This window comes from Chaetodon trifascialis, chromosome 6, assembly GCF_039877785.1.
Source record: "Chaetodon trifascialis isolate fChaTrf1 chromosome 6, fChaTrf1.hap1, whole genome shotgun sequence".
Taxonomy (NCBI): Eukaryota; Metazoa; Chordata; class Actinopteri; order Chaetodontiformes; family Chaetodontidae; genus Chaetodon; species Chaetodon trifascialis.
This window is the reverse complement of record NC_092061.1, coordinates 27,416,385-27,434,646: the sequence shown is the minus strand read 5'-3', so window position 1 is coordinate 27,434,646 and position 18,262 is coordinate 27,416,385. Positions and strand designations below refer to the sequence as shown.

The window sequence follows — 18,262 nt, the reverse complement described above, 5'->3', positions numbered from 1 at the left end:
TGAATGATAGAAGCTTCACAAAGTTGTATTCATTGTATGGATACTGGATTGAATCCAGTTAAATGTGTGTGTTGTTCATTCCACTCCATAAGGAAGATGCCGTCCAAACAAATTGATGATTCCAGTCCCGAGGGTGCTGCTAGAGAAAGAGTCTGACTGTCCAAAATGGAAAGAGCTCATCTTCTAGAGAGCATGAATATAATCAGCAGAGTCATGCCAGTCTGCTCATTAGATTTTGATATATTTTGTGTAGAGGTCAGACTTTGGGCCTGACGGTGGAACTGGAGGGCATGTTCCAGGTTCAGTTCAATTCAGTTGTATTTGTATAGCGCCAAATCACAACGGAAGTTGTCTCAGAACACTTTCCACATAGAGCTGGTACAGGCGGAGCTCTTTTGTCTACAGAGACCCAACAACTCCCTCATGAGCAAGCACTTGGCGACAGGTCAGCACTATGTCCAAATCCTTTGGATGAATGCATTCCTCTGTAGACAAGAATATCCACTGAGAACAGACTTCGTGGTGATCTGGCCATTAGCTTTCAAAGTGTCTGAAATAAAGTGTAGCCTAAAAATCACATAGTATTGCCATTTATATTCATTTCCATCATATGAATGAATTCTTTTTGGAATCACTGAGCAATTCAGAGACATAGGTGGTGATTCACAGGTCTGGATGAGTGTAATGACCACAACTTACATAAAACCAGATGAGGAATAGAAGGAGTTGGTTTATTAATTTGTTTATTACTGAATATGGAAGCTTAAACTTGCAATAATCACAAGGTAACATCTGCCAGGTGCAACAAGCAAACAACGAATGCCGAGCTGAAATTCTATAAAGCTCAGTCAAGCCGAAGAGAGCTGCATGTTCAGGTGATCATTTTCTGGAGGTTCATCACGACAAACAGCCCCTTTCACACTGTCACAATGTTTTCACACTGACATTTGATACACTGTTAGCATAAAAATTCTTATTAGAAGCTGCTTTCAGTTCCATTTCAGGGATACTCCAGGTCAAAATGACAAAAAATGGACCACAATAGTGAAAAACTGCCTCAAAAGAAAGTTAAGTTGCAATGCTAAACATACCCTCTGAATTACACAAAAACAGGAGGAAAGAGGAGTAAACAAAATGACCCTTACTGGGCTTCCAGGCAATGAGCTAAAAACAGAAAAAGCAGAACCGTCTGAACTGTCTGACATTAAGGTGACAGCAACACGTAAATAAGCTGTGGACCCAAATAGCTCACAGTGCAAATACCCTGCCTGTAAACACGAAGATAGGCCCAGAAGTGCAGTTCTCACACGATGCAGCTCCAAATGGACCGTGATTGGCTGCAGGTCCCACCAGTGTCATAAGCCAATAGCGTGGGGGAAGGTGGAGGATCAAAAGCTGAGACCAACCAGTCTGAGGGGCAAGGCAGCATGAACTAGCATTCTTCAACATTACACATTCAGCTACGGGTGTATGGGATGTGAAACAGGCTAAGTTTGCTACTATTACACTATATTGCACTTTCATGGAAGCTATTCCGTCTGCTATTAACTGCAAACAGACAGTTTATGCATCAAGCTATATTACATGAACTGCAAATGTGCAATTCACATCCTTTTCTGAGTACAAAAACAAAAGACAAATGTATAAGGGACATAGTCCAGAGAGTTACAATTGGTAAACCTGCTTGTATTTCTTTCTTTTTTTTTTTTAATCATTTCTAATTTGGTATGGGCTGGAAAAAAACATGGTTGCTACCCAGAAAATGTTGTGCTTTTATTAAATAAGGTGTGAAAATACTGCTCAGGTGTTATATTGTTAAAGCAGTAATTGTAAAGTATCAGTTAAATGTTGTTCCCCTTTCTTCGGTCTGCCACAACACAGATGTTTTTTGGGGAACTGTACCTTTAATTACTTTTTGGAACAACCTTTATACATTTTTAAACATAAGATTTGATACTTATGTTCAAAAATTGAGCTTGTGTTATTCCTGTTTTGGATCTTCACTTATGAAATGTCTGCTAAGAAAAGTTAGGCCACTAACCATATTTCTTTATTATCAAAGGTCAGTATACACTCAAGCAAACGCTAAAGCTCCAAACAAGTAGAGCTTTGGGAGGCAAATTTCATGTGTATTTTTATTTTTTTATTTATTTTGGTTGCATTGATGTATTTTTAGTTTTTTACCTATTATATTTCTTCATTGATTTATTATTATTTGTGTAATTTGAGCAGACAATGAATTGTTACTGTTGTTGGAATAATAATCCTATTATGAGTCTCATTTTGTAAATAAAGATTTAAAACATTCATACAGTCATCTGTTTATTGATCCAATCTGAAAAAAGTTGCATTTGTAATGTACAATATTCTGTACTTTTCCCACAGGCATAAGAAGCAAGAAGATGTTTGAGACGATGAAGCCTCTGCTGGTTTCCTCACAGCTTGGGAACAGCAGCAATGACTCTGGATCTTGCCTGGCAGCGACCCAGCATGTGTCCATACCCATCCTCCTGAGCCTGGTCTTCTTCCTGGGCTTCATCTTCAACATGTTCAGCCTCTGGGTGTTCTGCTGCTGGTCGCCCAGCTGGACCTCTGGAACTACACTGCAGTTCCACCTGGCCCTCAGCGATGCCATCGCCACCCCGACCACTCCCATGATGGCAGTGTACTTTGCCATGGGCAACGACTGGCCCTTTGGCCATTTCCTGTGCCAAGTCAAAATTGCCCTGCTTAGTTTGCATTTCTACGGCAGCACTGTGTTCCTCGCCCTCATCAGCATTCATCGGTACACGGCCGTGGTGCACTTCAACAGAAGCTGCTGCATGAAACAGAGGGACTTTGTCAGGAAGCTGTGTGCAGGAGTTTGGTGTCTGCTACTGATCCAGGCTCTGATCTACGCTTTCATGCTTCCTCCAAGTAAAGAGGGCAGTCACAACCAATGCCTCTCCATCCATCAGAAGAAGCTGACAGATGCCTACTTTGTCATTAACTTCATCCTGTTCATCCTTTGGTTTTTACTCCCGTTCCTTGTGTTAGCTGCTTGCTATGGCCGTCTGGCCAACACCTTAACCCGCCTCAACATTAGCACAGCTAAAGGTCTGAGAGTCAAGGTGAAGTCTCAGAGGATGATAGGCATGTGTCTGCTGATATTTGGGCTGTGCTTCCTACCTCTGAATGTGGTACGTACTGTGGGGGTGATAGTAAAAAAATATTACCCAGGACAATGCCACGTTCTTACACAGATCGAGACGGCGTATTATGCATCCTGGATTTTAGCCGGAGCGAACAGCTGCCTGGATCCACTGTTGTACTGTTTTGGTTCACAAAATTTTCGAGATGCATTCCAGTCTTTCAGGATTGGACAGCGAGATAGTCCAAACAGAAGTGATTCAGAAATGACTCCAAATCAGTAACACAGTCAGAGTCACAGGCACTTTAACCAAGTGTGACCAACATGGGGGGGGGGGGGGGGGGGAGATCAATGTCCTGTCCACAGGAATCAATGTTTGTGGACAGATCCTGTTCAGATTAAATGACAATGAGCTCTCCCCTACAAACTATCAAAAACTCAATTCTTAGTGCAGGCCTGAAGATTTCCCTGCTGATTTAACAGACTGACACCCTCAATTTGATGAGCTCAGCATATTGTGGCGTTACCCCTTCATATACCCATCTCTTATTTATCTTATAGTCTATCATGTTAGGGTCACAACATACTGTGTCTCTTTTCTGTAAAGGTACTTCTTTTTCAGACTGAAATTCTGTGTGGACCTAAAACTGATAACAAAAAACATATTGCACCAACATATTTAAGAGATTAGTTTGACATTTAGTGAAATAGGCTGTGATGCCAAGAATAAGATGAAAATACTGCCCACTAATGTCTGTAAGCAATACATGAGGATACAGCCAGCAGCCTTAAGTGTTGCATCAAGACTGGAAGCGGGAGGAAACAGCTACCACAGGTAACTAAATCCACCTGTCAGCACATCTAAAGCTCTCTAATTAACATGTTATACAGTATCTGATCTGATTTAATCCATCCAAAAACAGAAGAATAAAAACCTTCATCTTTGCCAGAAGTGACTTTGGGCTAACCAGTTACCAAACTAGCTGTAGCTTCCTATTATCTGTAGCCTCATTCTCAGCAAGACAGCAAATAAATTTATTTTCAACATTTCAACATTGAATTATTCCTGAGTAATAAGTCCTGAATCTGGCTGAAAAGGTCCCCAAAACTTGTGACTGCCAAATTTGACAACCAAACCCAACTTGAGACTCAAGGCTCTGTTTTTGCTGTATTTCATCCATTGCTGATGGTTAGCTTGTTAGCATGCAACTTCCCAGTGGGCATTGCCTATCTATGTGTGGTGGCTGTGCACAGTGCTCAAGGAAAAAATAATACGAACTCTATAGGCTGTAGGGTTTGTAGTGCAACAGAGCTCATAGCTGTCATTAAACTCGGGTAATTCATGACCTGATCCTTACGTATGGACAGATTATGAGACAACGGTCCCCTGGGCACGGTGCTTCAAAGGCTCACTTCTCCCCTGCCATTTTGTTCATGTTGTGATCTCTAAATCCCACTTGACTATTCGTGCCATGGCAGAGCCACACCAACAGCCGTCTCCATAAACTTCAACACAAAAAATCATCAACGACTGGGATGCAGGTTGCATTTTCTCTATTTGTTGTCAAACATATTTACTTGCCTTGCTAATTTAAACTGAGGCTCGTGGCAGCCTGAGTGTGCAATGTGCAGCTGTATTATGTGGCAAAGGTACATAAAAATTGAATCGTAAATACCAGATTGGATTGGACCGGTATCTTTACTCAACTCAGATACTCACCTTTAAAGGATCAAGACTGTAAGAGTCTGTGCTCTGAGCTTAACATCAGCCTGCTATCATGATCACAGTGACAATGCCACCATGTTCACCACCTCAGTGTGTGTGTTAACATGCTGACATTTGCTGATTAGCATTACATATAAAGTACAGTTGAGACTGATGGGAATTTGGTTGGTTTGAATGGTTTTGCAGGTATTTGGTCATAAATCAATCAATCAATCAATCAATCAATCAATCAATCAATCAATTAATTAATTAATTAATTAATTAATTAATTAATTAATTAATTTTTCACCTGATGGTGAAGTTATTCCACTTCATCCTGAGGAGATATGACTGAACCCAACGTCATATTCAAGCTCCCATACCTGATCATGATTTTATTGTGTTTTCTTGTTTGATTTCGGGGAGGGTCGTGACGTCACGCGCAGGGGCAGGAATGGAGAGCGCGTGCTATTGGTGGTGCGCACAGGTGAGCAGCAGTCAGGCTGTGGCTCGCGGAAAACATGGGGAGACTTCAAGAGTTTGAAATCGCTTTTGACAAAAACAAAGTGGTGTACAGTCCGGGCGACTCCATCTCTGGAAGCGTGACGGTGAAGCTGGGCCAGCCGCTGCAGTGTAAAGGTAAGAGGCCCTTCATTCTGGACTTATTTCGCCAACCTTTGCGTACCTGGTGGAAAAACGTCGCCATCGCTGAACAAGGAAGTGAGAGACTTAGTCAAGATTAAATGGAGTAAGTTCGAGCCTCACTCACTGGGATTTCACTTCAGAACTAGCCTGTCGTATTTGAAAATGATTTCCATGTTCATATGACTTTCTGTGTCTACGGTTATTGGCTTTAAATCTGCCTTTCTAACGCGAGTGGAAGTCATTTCTTGTTGGGCACCACTCCAGCCTTATGTAATATTCCTGAGAGATTTGAAGAGGACCTCGATGCGAATATGAGTGTTGTTTCTTGTGTTGGAACTAAATCTTATAGACAGGCCTGTTTTTCCTTAAATATTACATTTATTGAATTATATTTACCATCATGAAGGTCCAATCAGCATCACATCTCATGAAATGTAATGAAACAAATAAAATCAGACAATCAAAAGAACAAAAATATAAGATAAAATAATAATGATAGATGTTAAAAATAAAACAGTGCCAGCTTAAAGAAAAAACTCTGAAAAAAGGTATTACGTTTTGAGAAATGCTTTAAAAGCTGAGACTGATTCTACCGTGAGCTACATTGTTATGTTTGTTTGTTTGTCTTATTGTCGTGTTTCTTCTCAAAGACAATAAAGAGATGTTTCGATGGGACATTTTTTCTGATAATCCAGTGTGTTTTGAAATGGTTTATATAAGCCAGATTTCAGAGATATTTTCTCAACCTGTTCAAGGACATTCAGGGTTTAAGTTTTTCTGAAAGTGACTGAACACGGTCAGCAGGGAAAAAACAAAACTTGTATCTATTCATTTATTTATGTATTTATTATCCTAAAAGAATTCAAAGCCCAACAATGAGTCTGACACACAGATACTGGAATCAACCTTTGAAGTATCCACTGATATAGAGCGTGAACTCCAGAACAGTTGTGAAACCAATAAATGGGCAGAATCCAGAGATGACCTCAGTTTCCTCACCAGCAGCATCAGCCCTGCCATGGCCGACACGGCCTGTTCCTTTCTGTGACATGTACATGTGCTATACGAGTTTGTCCTTGATGCTTATGCCGTCTGTTCGCCTGCCGTCAAAGGATGCTGCTTCTCTGTGGTGTGAAGCTGTTTGTGAATAAGAGACCAGAAATTCCAACTGCATATCCTGAAACGACCTCCTGGGAATTTCAGAGAGCGGAATCCAGACCACATAAATTCAGACAGATGGTTTTTAAAGATGCTACAAATTGCTGTGACATGTAACGTTGTGTTTAAATTCTAGTTTCAGTTATGATTGCATACATTTCACAATCATGTGTTCAGTTGTTGATAAGACACAAATCCTCACGGCCTGCCTTTGATTCCATACATTTTAAATGTGAGGGTTTGCTGTTTTTTTCAGTTTTATATCATTGTAAATTGATCATCTTTAGGATTTGGACAAAACAAGCAAATTAAATTAAATGAGCTTTGAGAGTGTGTGATGTCATTTTATGCAAAACACTCCATTAATTAAAGAAGTTATGGAACAATAAATAAAAAAAATCTGTTAGTTGCAGCTCTAAACTGAATGAATGGGAAAACGTTGCACACTTTGCTACCTGTATGGAGTAGCCTGTAAGCACAGGCTGCAAATTAAGGAGGTCAAACTGGAAAAGTGAGTGAATGGCACTTCCACTTAAGAGCAGCATCCAATGTAAGTGTTCTTCTTTTGTAATTCAAGATCATAAAGGCTTTACTGTTTACTGACGAAGTGACAAGTGATAGAGAACGTGTTTGTCAGCGTCTGTGGACTTGCTGGGAGAAGCTTTTATGTGTTTGTGGGTTTCTGTTTGAATGCTCGCGGGGCCTCCAGTCTGTTTACATTCCTCTTCAGGTAGAACCGGTCAGACCGTCAGCTTCACAGCGCTGCCTCCCAGGAAATACACTCTCACCATGCAACAGTTACAATCACTCCTGGATTATGAAGTGGGTTGGGCACTGAGATAAGATACTCATTACTGGAAAAATTACTATTCACACTGCGTTATCACAGTTCACTTGTATACAGTGGATATGATAAAGTTACAGAAGAACTGTTTCAGAGGTGTGGAAACAGAAAAACAAGAACAAAATGAATGTTTGCTGTTACACTATATGGTTTTTAGACTAAAAATAGTTCCATTTTAGTGGGTCTGACTCAGTTTTTCCTCTGGGCTCATGATTCCCGCTGAACCTGCACAGAGCCCTGACCTCAAAATGGTGGACCAGTGACACAGATGCAGGAAATGACTCTTCAGTGGGCCGTCTAGTCTCTTGAACCCTCCCAACAGTCTGTAGTTAACCTCATATGCTGTTCATTTGCTCATAACCATAGAAAATTTATCAGATGCTCCCTTTATGTAAACCCACTGAACACTGACAAACTCATAATCCCATTGTAATCCTAATCATATAATCATAATCCCAGGCTATGAATTATCCAAATAATGCATAGATCCAGAACTCCAATGGAAATGGCTTCAGAGCTAAGAATAAAGAGTCAGATGGAGACTAATGCTGTTTGAATCTGAATCTTGAAGAAAGCGACTGGATAAAAAAAGATCCAGGAATAGGACTGTACATGATGACATTTCTGATGGAGCGTTGGACACTTGCATGTACATGACACAAAAGATTTGCCTGTATGGCAGTGATGACACTGTATCCATTGTAGTGGGCCAATGTTACAGATTTCCAGGGAAAAAGTAGAAAGATATAAAAAGCAGCCGTGGAAGATCACTGAAGTTTCTCACTGTTCTGTGGGACTCAGAGTTTTTTTCTCTCATGCACACACTACTTCATGTCTGACTTACTGTGTGTGTCATTTTTTTCCTCAAGACAGTTGCACATTGTGTGCATTGATGATGATTCACCTGCAGCAGTTTCATATTCATCCAGCAGCTGGAATTTTTCCAGCAGTGGGTCACCTGATATGTAATGTTATAAAAAAAACAAAAACAAACCTTGTCTGCCTGGTTGAGAACAAGCTCATCTGGCTTACATTGAATGTTTAGACAGTACTTTCGTCAGTCACAGAACTGCTGGGTTTCCTTTTACTTCTCTTTTTCTTTGGGTGTTGGTGTAACACACTTGTGCTTTTTTGGTTCTGCCCAGAGAGGAAATGACATTAATGACTCTGCCCAATGATATGATTTGGTTATAAGATGTGTTTCATGCTGCAGCTGCTTAGAATTGTCATTGTGGCTAAAACCTGCAATGTAATGTGTGTATATTCTTACTCTGCAGCCATCAAAGTGAACTGCAATGGTTTCTGTGGCATCACCAATAAAGTGAACGACACAGCATGGATAAAGGAGGAACAGTACTTCAACAGCACCGTCTCTGTTGCAGACAAAGGTACACAGCTGATCAGTTGAAATATTAGCTAAAAATCTGATTGAGAGAGTTTGATTCTATCCTACAATTAGTATCAGATAGGTACACTTTGCCATATGAGGACAGTTCATATAGAGCTGTCCACTCACACATCAGTTGTCTTTAATACTTTATTATGAGTTTTTCTGTTACCACAGAAAATGTCACAATACACAAGGTGAAGTGCACACACTGAAGAATGCTAAACTGATTTTGGAACAATTAAACAATATATTCTTGTATTTGTACATTGTGGAAAATAAAAGTCGTGGTTGAAAGTAAAGTGTAATGACTGCAGTACTGAAGGTTCCCTTTTTCCACGCACCCCTGAGGCATGTCTGCCTGGTGGGAAAGAGCAGAGCAATGGCTACTGTTTCCACTGACAGATGTTATCTGTGCTCTCTGTGTCCCGGACAGGAACCCTGAAACAGGGAGAGCACAACTTTACCTTCAAGTTCCTCATACCAGGTAGGAGCGTGGAGTGATGGGATGAACACTTTGTCACTGCACATTCTTTCCTATGTTTGTGTGTGTGTGTTATTCTGGCATTTCACAGCCTGACAGACATGTCCTGGCATGTTGATATTTACCCTAATTCCCTTACGCTCCAGCAGCAGCGAGGATGCGACTCTTACCCCGTCATTCACTGGGGCTTATAAGTGCAATTTGAAACATTGTACTGATTTCCAGTATGAGCCAGCCCAACTTGCTGTTGCCATTTTAGATTAACATTTAAAATGCTGCTCTTCAAAGCTGTTCTAATCATTATTCTTGGATGAACAGTGGCTCCAATGACCATGTGTAATGTGAAACTTTTTTGCCTCTTATACCTCATTGATGTGGTCCTAGGGTCTCAACTGTTTCACTCTCTCTGCTCTCATTAGCAGCAGGAGGCAGATGAATGTAGTGAAAAGGCTCTGACTGTGCACTCCCTGCCCCGCAACAAACAGCAGGCAGGTAGTGACTAGCTGGTGAAGAAAGTGGAGCATTTAGTAACAAAAAATCAAACAATGGAGCTTAAAGTATAATCTGTCTCTAACCACTGGTATTCTCCATTTTCTATGTTCAGTTAGATAAAAGTTTCAGAGTAAATACTTCCATCAGTTTTTTTAAGGTACCGACTCAATTTATTTATTTATTTTTTAAAGTATAACTGAGGTTTATTTTGACTTTGCTTTTATTTTCGTAGTTTTAGCAATCATTCCTATCAGTAACAGTGTTATTGTACTTACCAAGTTCCTTCCTTTAGATGTGGGACCATGTTGACATCTCTGAAGAGAAGTCACATTGGGTGAACTATGCACACCTAGTGTGATTGTTGATGGCAAAGTGAAGCTTTTTCATTGTCACAAGATGTCGAAGCTGCCTTCATGTCCTTTGTGAACTCACATATATATGTATATGTGTTAGTGTAACAGTTTGTTTCATTTCTACAACCTTTTCAAAGTGGATTATATTCAAGGGTTGAAATTATACACATTAATCAGGAGCATTGTACAGAAAATGTGTTTATGAGAAGCAAAATTGCAGACCCTGCAGACAGACTACCAAGTCATGTTCTATACAGAGCTGAGAGATGAAATAGAGGCAGTGGTGTGGCTACAGAGAGTGTGTTTTATCACGCTTGGCCTCTGACTTCCTAACACCTCATGAAGATCCCAAGCACTTGACTATCTGTTTAAGTAATGAGAATAAATATGTATCTCAAATATATATAATATATATAATAATATATATATATAATAATATATACCCCCAACTGCACCTGCCGAGCTGTTTGAATTCAACCATGACTTCCATTGACTGTGATAATGGCATTATTTTAGGTCACTTTAGCAAAAATTTGGCTTGATAGGTCCTTCTGAAAAGATACTTTTTTTCTTCCAAATCTGAACCAACTGAACACAACTAATTAATGAACCCACTGGCTGGATACTTGTCTCACTTCCAAATAGATTTTTAAAAGCTGGTGTTTTGTTAATGTGTCCATTTAGTCCTTTTCCTGTGCGTGGAAGACCAAAATCACGAAAAGCTGATTCAAGTATGACCATATTAGATATAAAATAATTGTTTGATTTCTATGGGTTGGGGCAGAGTCCCAGGAATACCTGAACAAGCCTTACCTTACCTTATTAAAAATGTTCTGAAGTAGGATATTTGAATAAAGGCAGACGTAGGGTACGACGAAGGGTAGGTCTCTCATGCAGCCGATTCTCCTCATGGTCATTCCATCTCCACCACCACGTCACATGACATCAGCAGCTGTCTGTTTGCACCACGTACTCATTACAAAGCAATCTGTGACAGCACTCCCTGAAGACGTCAGATTTTTGGATGACTCATATAACAATAATGAAATGTTAACTGTGACCAAACCATGAGTTTATCATCAAGGTACTTGATTATGAAACAATACCTCTGTATTTCTAGTAATTGGTTTGAAAGTCGTCACAGAACTGACATGTATTATCTCAAGATAATGAGAAAGTTAAGTTAGTTCATGAGAAAACAGTTTGGTGTCTTATGGTAATGAGATGAATAACTTAAAGACCTTAAAGACATTTGAATAAGCTGGGCTGCTTTGAGTTTCTATACACAAACAATGGAAGATTTTTATCACTTGTTTTACTTTGGTAGGCGTTTTGTAGTACAGTCATGAGTCTTGGAGAGCAGTGCAGCTTGTCCCTCTCTTCCTGCCTACACACTGTTGCTGTGGTTAATTACGATGGGCTCCCACACATGAAAGAACACAGCCAACCTTTGTGTTTAGCCTTTGTGAGGCCACTTATCTGCTGGAGATCTGCTGGATTTTTCCAGGTAAAGCCCTCTCCACCTGTGACATCACAGAAACTCAAAAGCAACCCAACCAGTCTTTTTACTGTTCAGCTCAATCTAAATCACATCATTTGTGTCTGTTGCTTTCACCACTAGAGTACCCACAGGTGTCTCCAGACAGCCTCTGGAGTCTTGTTTTAATGTTTGCATGAAAAGTCAGGAAAATGACTGGTCATTTGTCAGGTTTTTCAAAGATATGGATTAAGAACAATCTGGAACAAGGGTCTGTTTTGTGATGGCAAACCATCATTGTCTTATATATAATGAGCAGTAATTCTCAGCTGTGATATAACACAATCAAATTGCTATATTTTAATGGCACAATAATCAAACCACCTAGGGAACAGCGACCCAAGTTAAAAGGAGGAAAAGGACAATGGCAACTGTATAGTACCCTGTTACACCCTGTTATATGTATTGGCTGTTGTGTAATACAATTAATATGTGTTTGACCTCTTTCCCGTAGGCTCTGCTCCAACATCCTTTGAAGGCAACTATGGTAGAATCATTTACAGAGTGAGAGCTTTTATTGATACACCGCGGTTTGCCAAGGACTACAGCACAGAGAAAGCTTTCTACATGCTAAGGCCTCTAAACCTCAATGAACTGCCAGACATATGGGTGAGCTGTGATAAGATGTGTGAATATGGTCAGTCCTTGTCTGGTTAGACCGGTGAACCCACCAGCACTGTGTCTTGTTCATGTCATCCCTGCAGAAATATGACATCAACAGTTAGTGGTTCTAGGGGTGATTTTAAAACAGTTTATCTGTGTGTGCAGCACTTCTGTGCAGCATCTCCATCTATACTGCGGGTTGTTGGAGATGCGTAATGTTAGCGCATAAAGCGAAATGCCTTGCATTCTGTGTTGAGTAGCAGTGTAATATTTGATCATAACTCATGCAAATCCTTAAAATGAGATGAGCAGCAGAAATATGAAATGCTGACTACACAACAGCTGTAGGCTACTGACTTAGCACACTTTATTTTTCAGGAGTCCAAATACTGGATGTCCTGATTCAGAACTATTATGTTGATCAACTTAATATATTATATCCATGAAGGTTTAACTGGAGATCCCATGATGATTGATGTGAAACAACCATTTTTTAACTAGAGAACATTCGTTGTCATAAATATGACGAGTGGCTTTGTTCTTTCAAGTTTTCTAACATGATTTTTAATCTTTTGGCTTGTCAAATCAATCCAAGTCAAGAGGCGAACATCTGTACATCGATGGCAGTCTTGATAAGTTCATGATTTTATAACACTGCCCTTCTCGATGCAGGGCAACTGTTCATCTGCAGTGACCCAGCAGTTCACCTACATGCTGGTGAAAACAGGCACAGTGGTCGTGAAGACCCAGACAGACATGAAGGGTTACACACCAGGTCAGATCATCCAGGTGATGGCCAAAATCCACAACCAGTCTGGGAAGAGCACAGGCAACATGGCAGCCAGCCTGATGCAGGTAAACCCTTTTTACAGCTCCAGGATATGTCCAAGCTTCCAGACCAAAATATACTGTCTCTACCTCCAAATCTTGTGCTTAGTTTTTGTATTGTTTGCATCATTTTTTCTTGCTGCAATGAATGTGTTCTCCACTAGTCCCATATTCAATCTGTTGACAATGCATGTTAACAGAAACCCTGTGTAGAGCTGTAGTGTTTGGTTGATAAAAGCATATGCTTAAACAGATTCATGTTAAAGGACAAGGCGGGAATTATTCCATACATGTCTTGTGATATTAAGTTCTTGTCAGCAGCATATCCCACTGAAAGACCAAAATCATCAATGCTTCAGTCTGCCGCCAGCTCTTGCCTGAGACTTAAATCTTAAAAACAGGTCACAAAGATATAGTTTGATTTTGAGCCAGTGGAACAGTGTGGATCCTTGATCTTTTCAATAGTTGTTTGGGCAACAGTGGAACTCTGTGCCACAGAGGAGGAAGTTATCACAGGATTCGGATAAACACACAATATTTGTTGCTGTGGGTCTTTTGATAGGATTTGTTGACAATAAGAAAAATGTGGAAATATTGCCAGCCATATTGTTTACTATCAAATTATTGTTAATGCTAGTTTAAGGACGCTCCTCTCAGATGATGCATAATGCCACCAGCCGGTACTTATGCCACACATGTTATTATGTGAAAGATTCATTGTTACTTGAAGTAGACTTGCACTGTGTCTTTAGTAGTGCTTCTCTATTGCATGTCAGAATGTCTGCTGTGAGAAGGCTCCTCCTCTGTTTTGAGTGGATGACTCTGCATCATTCCAGAACCACCAGGATAACTGTATATTGATTTTGATTGATATTGTTTACTTGGAATTCAAACATTTCAGGTGCTTAGAACTAGCTTTTTGTATTGCCCTGTGCTAGAACAAACAAATTCACGTGAAAGGCACATATCAAGATTAAAGCTATACTGATCAATATTTTTATAGTACCAATAGATCAATAGACTAATGTAATGTGAAAGACGCCCAGAGAAAATCATCACCAACTGTGCCATTCCTTTCAGCTCTGTGGAGTTTTGTAGCAGCTGTCTGGTCACCCTTCTGGTTTTTAGGCTCCTGACTTCACTGTTTTGGGTCCAGTGAGGCTGCTCTGATAAACCTACTGTATGCTACTGCCCAGCGAGGTGGTGATGACTAAATAATTATTATTAAGGTGATCATAAACACAGCTCCAACTGAATGTTGATGTTGTTCTGTGTCAGTTGGATGTCTTAATAGCTGTCTGCTAATACCATATCAACTCTATAAGGTGATCGTGTGCCAATGTTTTATTTTATGCAGTGCCCTTAAGTGGCTGAAACGTTGATTCATAGATTTCGATCAAAAGATTATGTACAAATGCAGAAAGACTTTAATGAACGAGGCTTCAAACTCTTGAGAAATTGTAGTCTCTAGTGTACTGACTCAAGTTTATGAATGTCCATGTTTATGTTTGTTTTCAGAGGGTGACCTACGAAACAAAGAGGCCCACCCATGATGTGAGGACAATTGCGGAGGTGGAGGGTGGCGTGGTGAAAGCCGGCAAGGAGGTGGAATGGAAGGAGCAGATCATTGTTCCTCCTCTTCCTCAGTCCTCCCTCACTGGCTGTGAACTCATAAAGATTGAATATTATGTCAAAGTAAGATATGCCAATCCTCTGTTCCACTATCAGCAGGATTGTCTCTTAGTTAAAGCACCTCTCATTAATGCACCTCCTTTTGTAAATGTGATGGAAATTTTACACGTTGGTCTCATGTCTGAATAAGTGGCAGACATCACCACTTTAACTGAAGCTAGCAGTGTCACAGATTACGTGCCTTAAAATGTTTGACGTTCTATTGGCATAATTATTAGATTAATACAATATTTGCTCGATGACGTGACAATGAAAGTAACTGTTGCAACTCCTCAGTGAAATGTTTGCATTGTGTTTTAGGTGATCACATACAAAACACACAGAGAGGGATCAGAGAAGACAGAGTATATTCATAGAGCTCTGTCCAGATCAGTTCAGCTCAGTTGCTTTTTTTTCTACATGAGTTTGGATTTTAGTGAATGAAACACAACATTAGATTTGGTGTAAATTTTGTATTCTTCCAGGAAATATAACTAACATTCTCTTTTCCTCTGATTAATCAGGTCAGTCTAAAGTCTCCAGAGGTCCAGTTAACATTACCCATCCACATCGGGAATGTCTCACTAGACAAAAAACTGCAACCTTCCAAAAACGCAGCTCCTGCACCCTCTGCTGCAGCTGAAGATAGACCAGCCTCTGCCTCTACCCCTGACGCTTCCACCTCCACCATGCCCCCTCAGCCTGCCCCAAAACCTGCTCCCCGTCCTGCACCTCGTGCCAGGATGTCCTCCCATAATTCCCCCAGTGCTCCTCCAGCTGAGTGCCACCAGGGAGCGGAGGGTGGGATTCCAAGTTACGACGGCTTCCCCAACAAACGGCAGTCTCAGCTGGTGTCACCCAACGCTTTCAGCTATGCCCCTGGCCTCTTTTTCTCCCAGAGCCAGCAGCACATTGGGCCTGGCACAGCGCCCAGTCCGCCCATGGGCAGTGGGTCCACAGGAGCCACAGCACCTTACCCCCATGAGCGTGCTACCTCAATGTCATCACTACTCATCCTGCCTCCAGACTATGGCACCTCCACATATCCCCAAGGTCAGTTGGCACACACTCACTTCATCCTGGCTCTGTCCATGCATGTAAACTGGAATGTAGAGACGAAGAACTTAGGACTGATTTTAACACTTATTCATCATCTGCAGTCCAGTCCAACACCACCCTCAGTAATAAATATGTATCTCTGTTGGATATGTATCTCTGTTCAGTTTCTGTGTCAACAGAAACTGAACATTAGAAGCTTAGTCAACATTGAATTTATGGCAGATGGTATTGGATTACTGTTGATTGAAATGTTGATATGTGCTTGTCTGAGTCGCCTACTGTTGCTGAAAGCAATAAGCTTAAGAGTGCTTTGAGGACTCGTGCTCTGGCTATGCCTCTCAGACTACGTACTGGTTGAAAACTAACTAATGACATGTGTTGTACCGCACTTGAGAAACACTAGGCCTATGTATATGCACAATATGGATAATGAATAGTGTTATTGCACAGTTCAGGCAAATATACAACTTAGAAATTGCACCAGATGAGATGGATAGTGTGTGTAATGTATGTAAAACAGTAGTGAAAAACAAAAGTGGGTTTATGATGTAGAATTGAGAAAGTTGTTGTTGTTGGGGGCGCATGCAGCCTGAAAGGAATACCTGCAGACAAGTTCCCGGCAATTTTGTAGGACAATTTTGTGCATCTATACTAAAAATGATCATAAGTAGGGTCAGTAGGTTTGAATGCATTTAATTTTTTTAAACATTGCCATTATTGTGGAAAGGACAATAACCAGTTTCATCATTATTTCTTGTTTGTGAGGTGTAGCAAAAATGTGTGTGTGTGTGTGTGTGTGTGTGTGTGTGTGTGTGTGTGTGTGTAGTAACCAGTTGGTCTGATAATGTCTGTTACAGAGGCTCCTCCTTCCTATGATGAGAGCTGCAACACATAAAGTGGATGAAGAAGCAGCGACGTGCCAGAAGATGATCAATTCACTCTGATATCAAACAGAAAGCTGAGCCGAAGCTGCAGTTCATGTACCATGCCAATTCATTTCCTGCTATTTAAAAAGGAACTAACTAAACTAACTTGAAAGGAAACTGAATGTGAGTGGGTGTAATAAGGGTTTCTTTAGGCCTTAACTGACATTTTGTTTAAGTTTCAAGCTTTTCTAAATGTAAGAGAATCACATTTTGAATTGAAATGAGCGTGAATTGTATAAACTCTGTTGTCCAGTGAAGTACCTTCACTAATCTAATGGGTTATTCTCTCCTTCAAAGCAGCCACAGCCAATCAGCACAGCCTTTGGTGTCCTTTTAGCACTTTGAATGAAAGAGAGGGTGAATATGCAGAATTTTTATTTGCTACTCTTTGTACAGTAACAAGAAGCATGTTTTTAGTTATGGGTTACTTAGATGACGTCTGTGATGTCAAATGTGAAAGTTTGGTGTATGAAAACCTGGCAAAACAAGCCATCTCTGTTAGTTTAGTCTAGTATCTCTCTTATTTTTTTTAGAAGCCAAAGAAGCAGTGAACCTGTGGAATGTTCATTGAAAACAGGTGAAATCATCTTCATTCTTCTGGCATATTTTTCATTCATTTTGTTTTAGAATATTTAACACTGGATACAATGGTTTGTTTGCAAAGATCTTTTTTAATTTGCCTTTGATCAGGAGTTATTGGTTTTATGATGATGATGTAATCCAGATTTTGCTGTTCCAAGTTGTCTACATATAGCTTTGGAGGGACAGTTTAGCCTCTTAAGAGTTCAGCCTTGTTTGCCATGTTACCTTCATGTCCTTGACCTGTGTTGTAATACCTGTAGACTTCCTTAGAGAAATGGTGGCCTGCAGTATATTCTTCCCCTGCTGAATGTGTTTTGGTTCTGGCGGTTCATGCCACACATCTTTTCTGTCTGAAGTCTGTTCATAGGTATACAAATGCAACATCACTATCACATGAGGTCTTCTTTGGCGTTGGTGATGTGGTTCACATCACCTGTTTTAATCATAGTGTAGTGAATATGTTTTCAGATTTCTTAATCAAGTTAAAGCCTTCAAACATGCAGAAAGACAATGCTGTATTTATTTATTGTTTTGAGTGTTTTCCAACTGCTGTGTTGAGCCCAATAAATTTGTTAAAACCACTTCTGTCAGATAGTTTCATGTTCTTTGGTCTGTGGTAGTGGAATGTTTTTGTTGTTTCATAAACAGTTCTGCTTTCTGATACTGTTTAAAAGGGATGTAACTTCATTCATTCATAACCCTAATGTATTTGTCTTAATGTTAGTGGTTGTTACTGGTACTGCCAAGATTGTGTTTAGAATTGGGCCATGTCCATATCCATCCATCCATCCATCCATCCATCCATCCATCCATCCATCCATCCATCCATCCATCACAGTGAATGGTTGTAGGTGCTGC

The 18,262-nt window shown here is 40.3% G+C and overlaps 2 protein-coding genes across 2 annotated transcripts; both read left to right on the top strand.

Annotated features, from left to right (window-relative positions):
* Positions 1-2,414: 2,414 nt before the first annotated feature.
* Positions 2,415-3,413, top strand: LOC139333027 (P2Y purinoceptor 4). Its single transcript, XM_070965267.1, has one exon. The coding sequence runs from the start codon at positions 2,415-2,417 to the stop codon at positions 3,411-3,413; it is 999 nt and encodes a 332-aa protein (XP_070821368.1).
* A 1,920-nt stretch (positions 3,414-5,333) lies between these two features.
* On the top strand, positions 5,334-17,978 carry arrdc1a (arrestin domain containing 1a). The gene is made up of 8 exons (XM_070963923.1): positions 5,334-5,474; positions 8,760-8,870; positions 9,306-9,356; positions 12,190-12,344; positions 13,011-13,193; positions 14,685-14,861; positions 15,362-15,890; positions 16,754-17,978. The coding sequence occupies exons 1-8, from the start codon at positions 5,357-5,359 to the stop codon at positions 16,789-16,791; spliced, it is 1,362 nt and encodes a 453-aa protein (XP_070820024.1). The 5' UTR covers positions 5,334-5,356; the 3' UTR covers positions 16,792-17,978.
* The last annotated feature ends 284 nt before the right edge of the window (positions 17,979-18,262 follow it).

What these genes read in the sequence shown, in the direction of transcription:
- arrdc1a (XM_070963923.1), top strand. Translation starts at nt 5,357, where the DNA reads ATGGGGAGACTTCAAGAGTTTGAAATCGCTTTTGACAAAAACAAAGTG. An exon ending in CCAGCCGCTGCAGTGTAAAG is followed by an intron (nt 5,475 to 8,759) that starts GTAAGAGGCCCT and finishes CTTACTCTGCAG; the next exon opens with CCATCAAAGTGAACTGCAAT. An exon ending in AGATTGAATATTATGTCAAA is followed by an intron (nt 14,862 to 15,361) that starts GTAAGATATGCC and finishes CTGATTAATCAG; the next exon opens with GTCAGTCTAAAGTCTCCAGA.
- LOC139333027 (XM_070965267.1), top strand. Translation starts at nt 2,415, where the DNA reads ATGAAGCCTCTGCTGGTTTCCTCACAGCTTGGGAACAGCAGCAATGAC.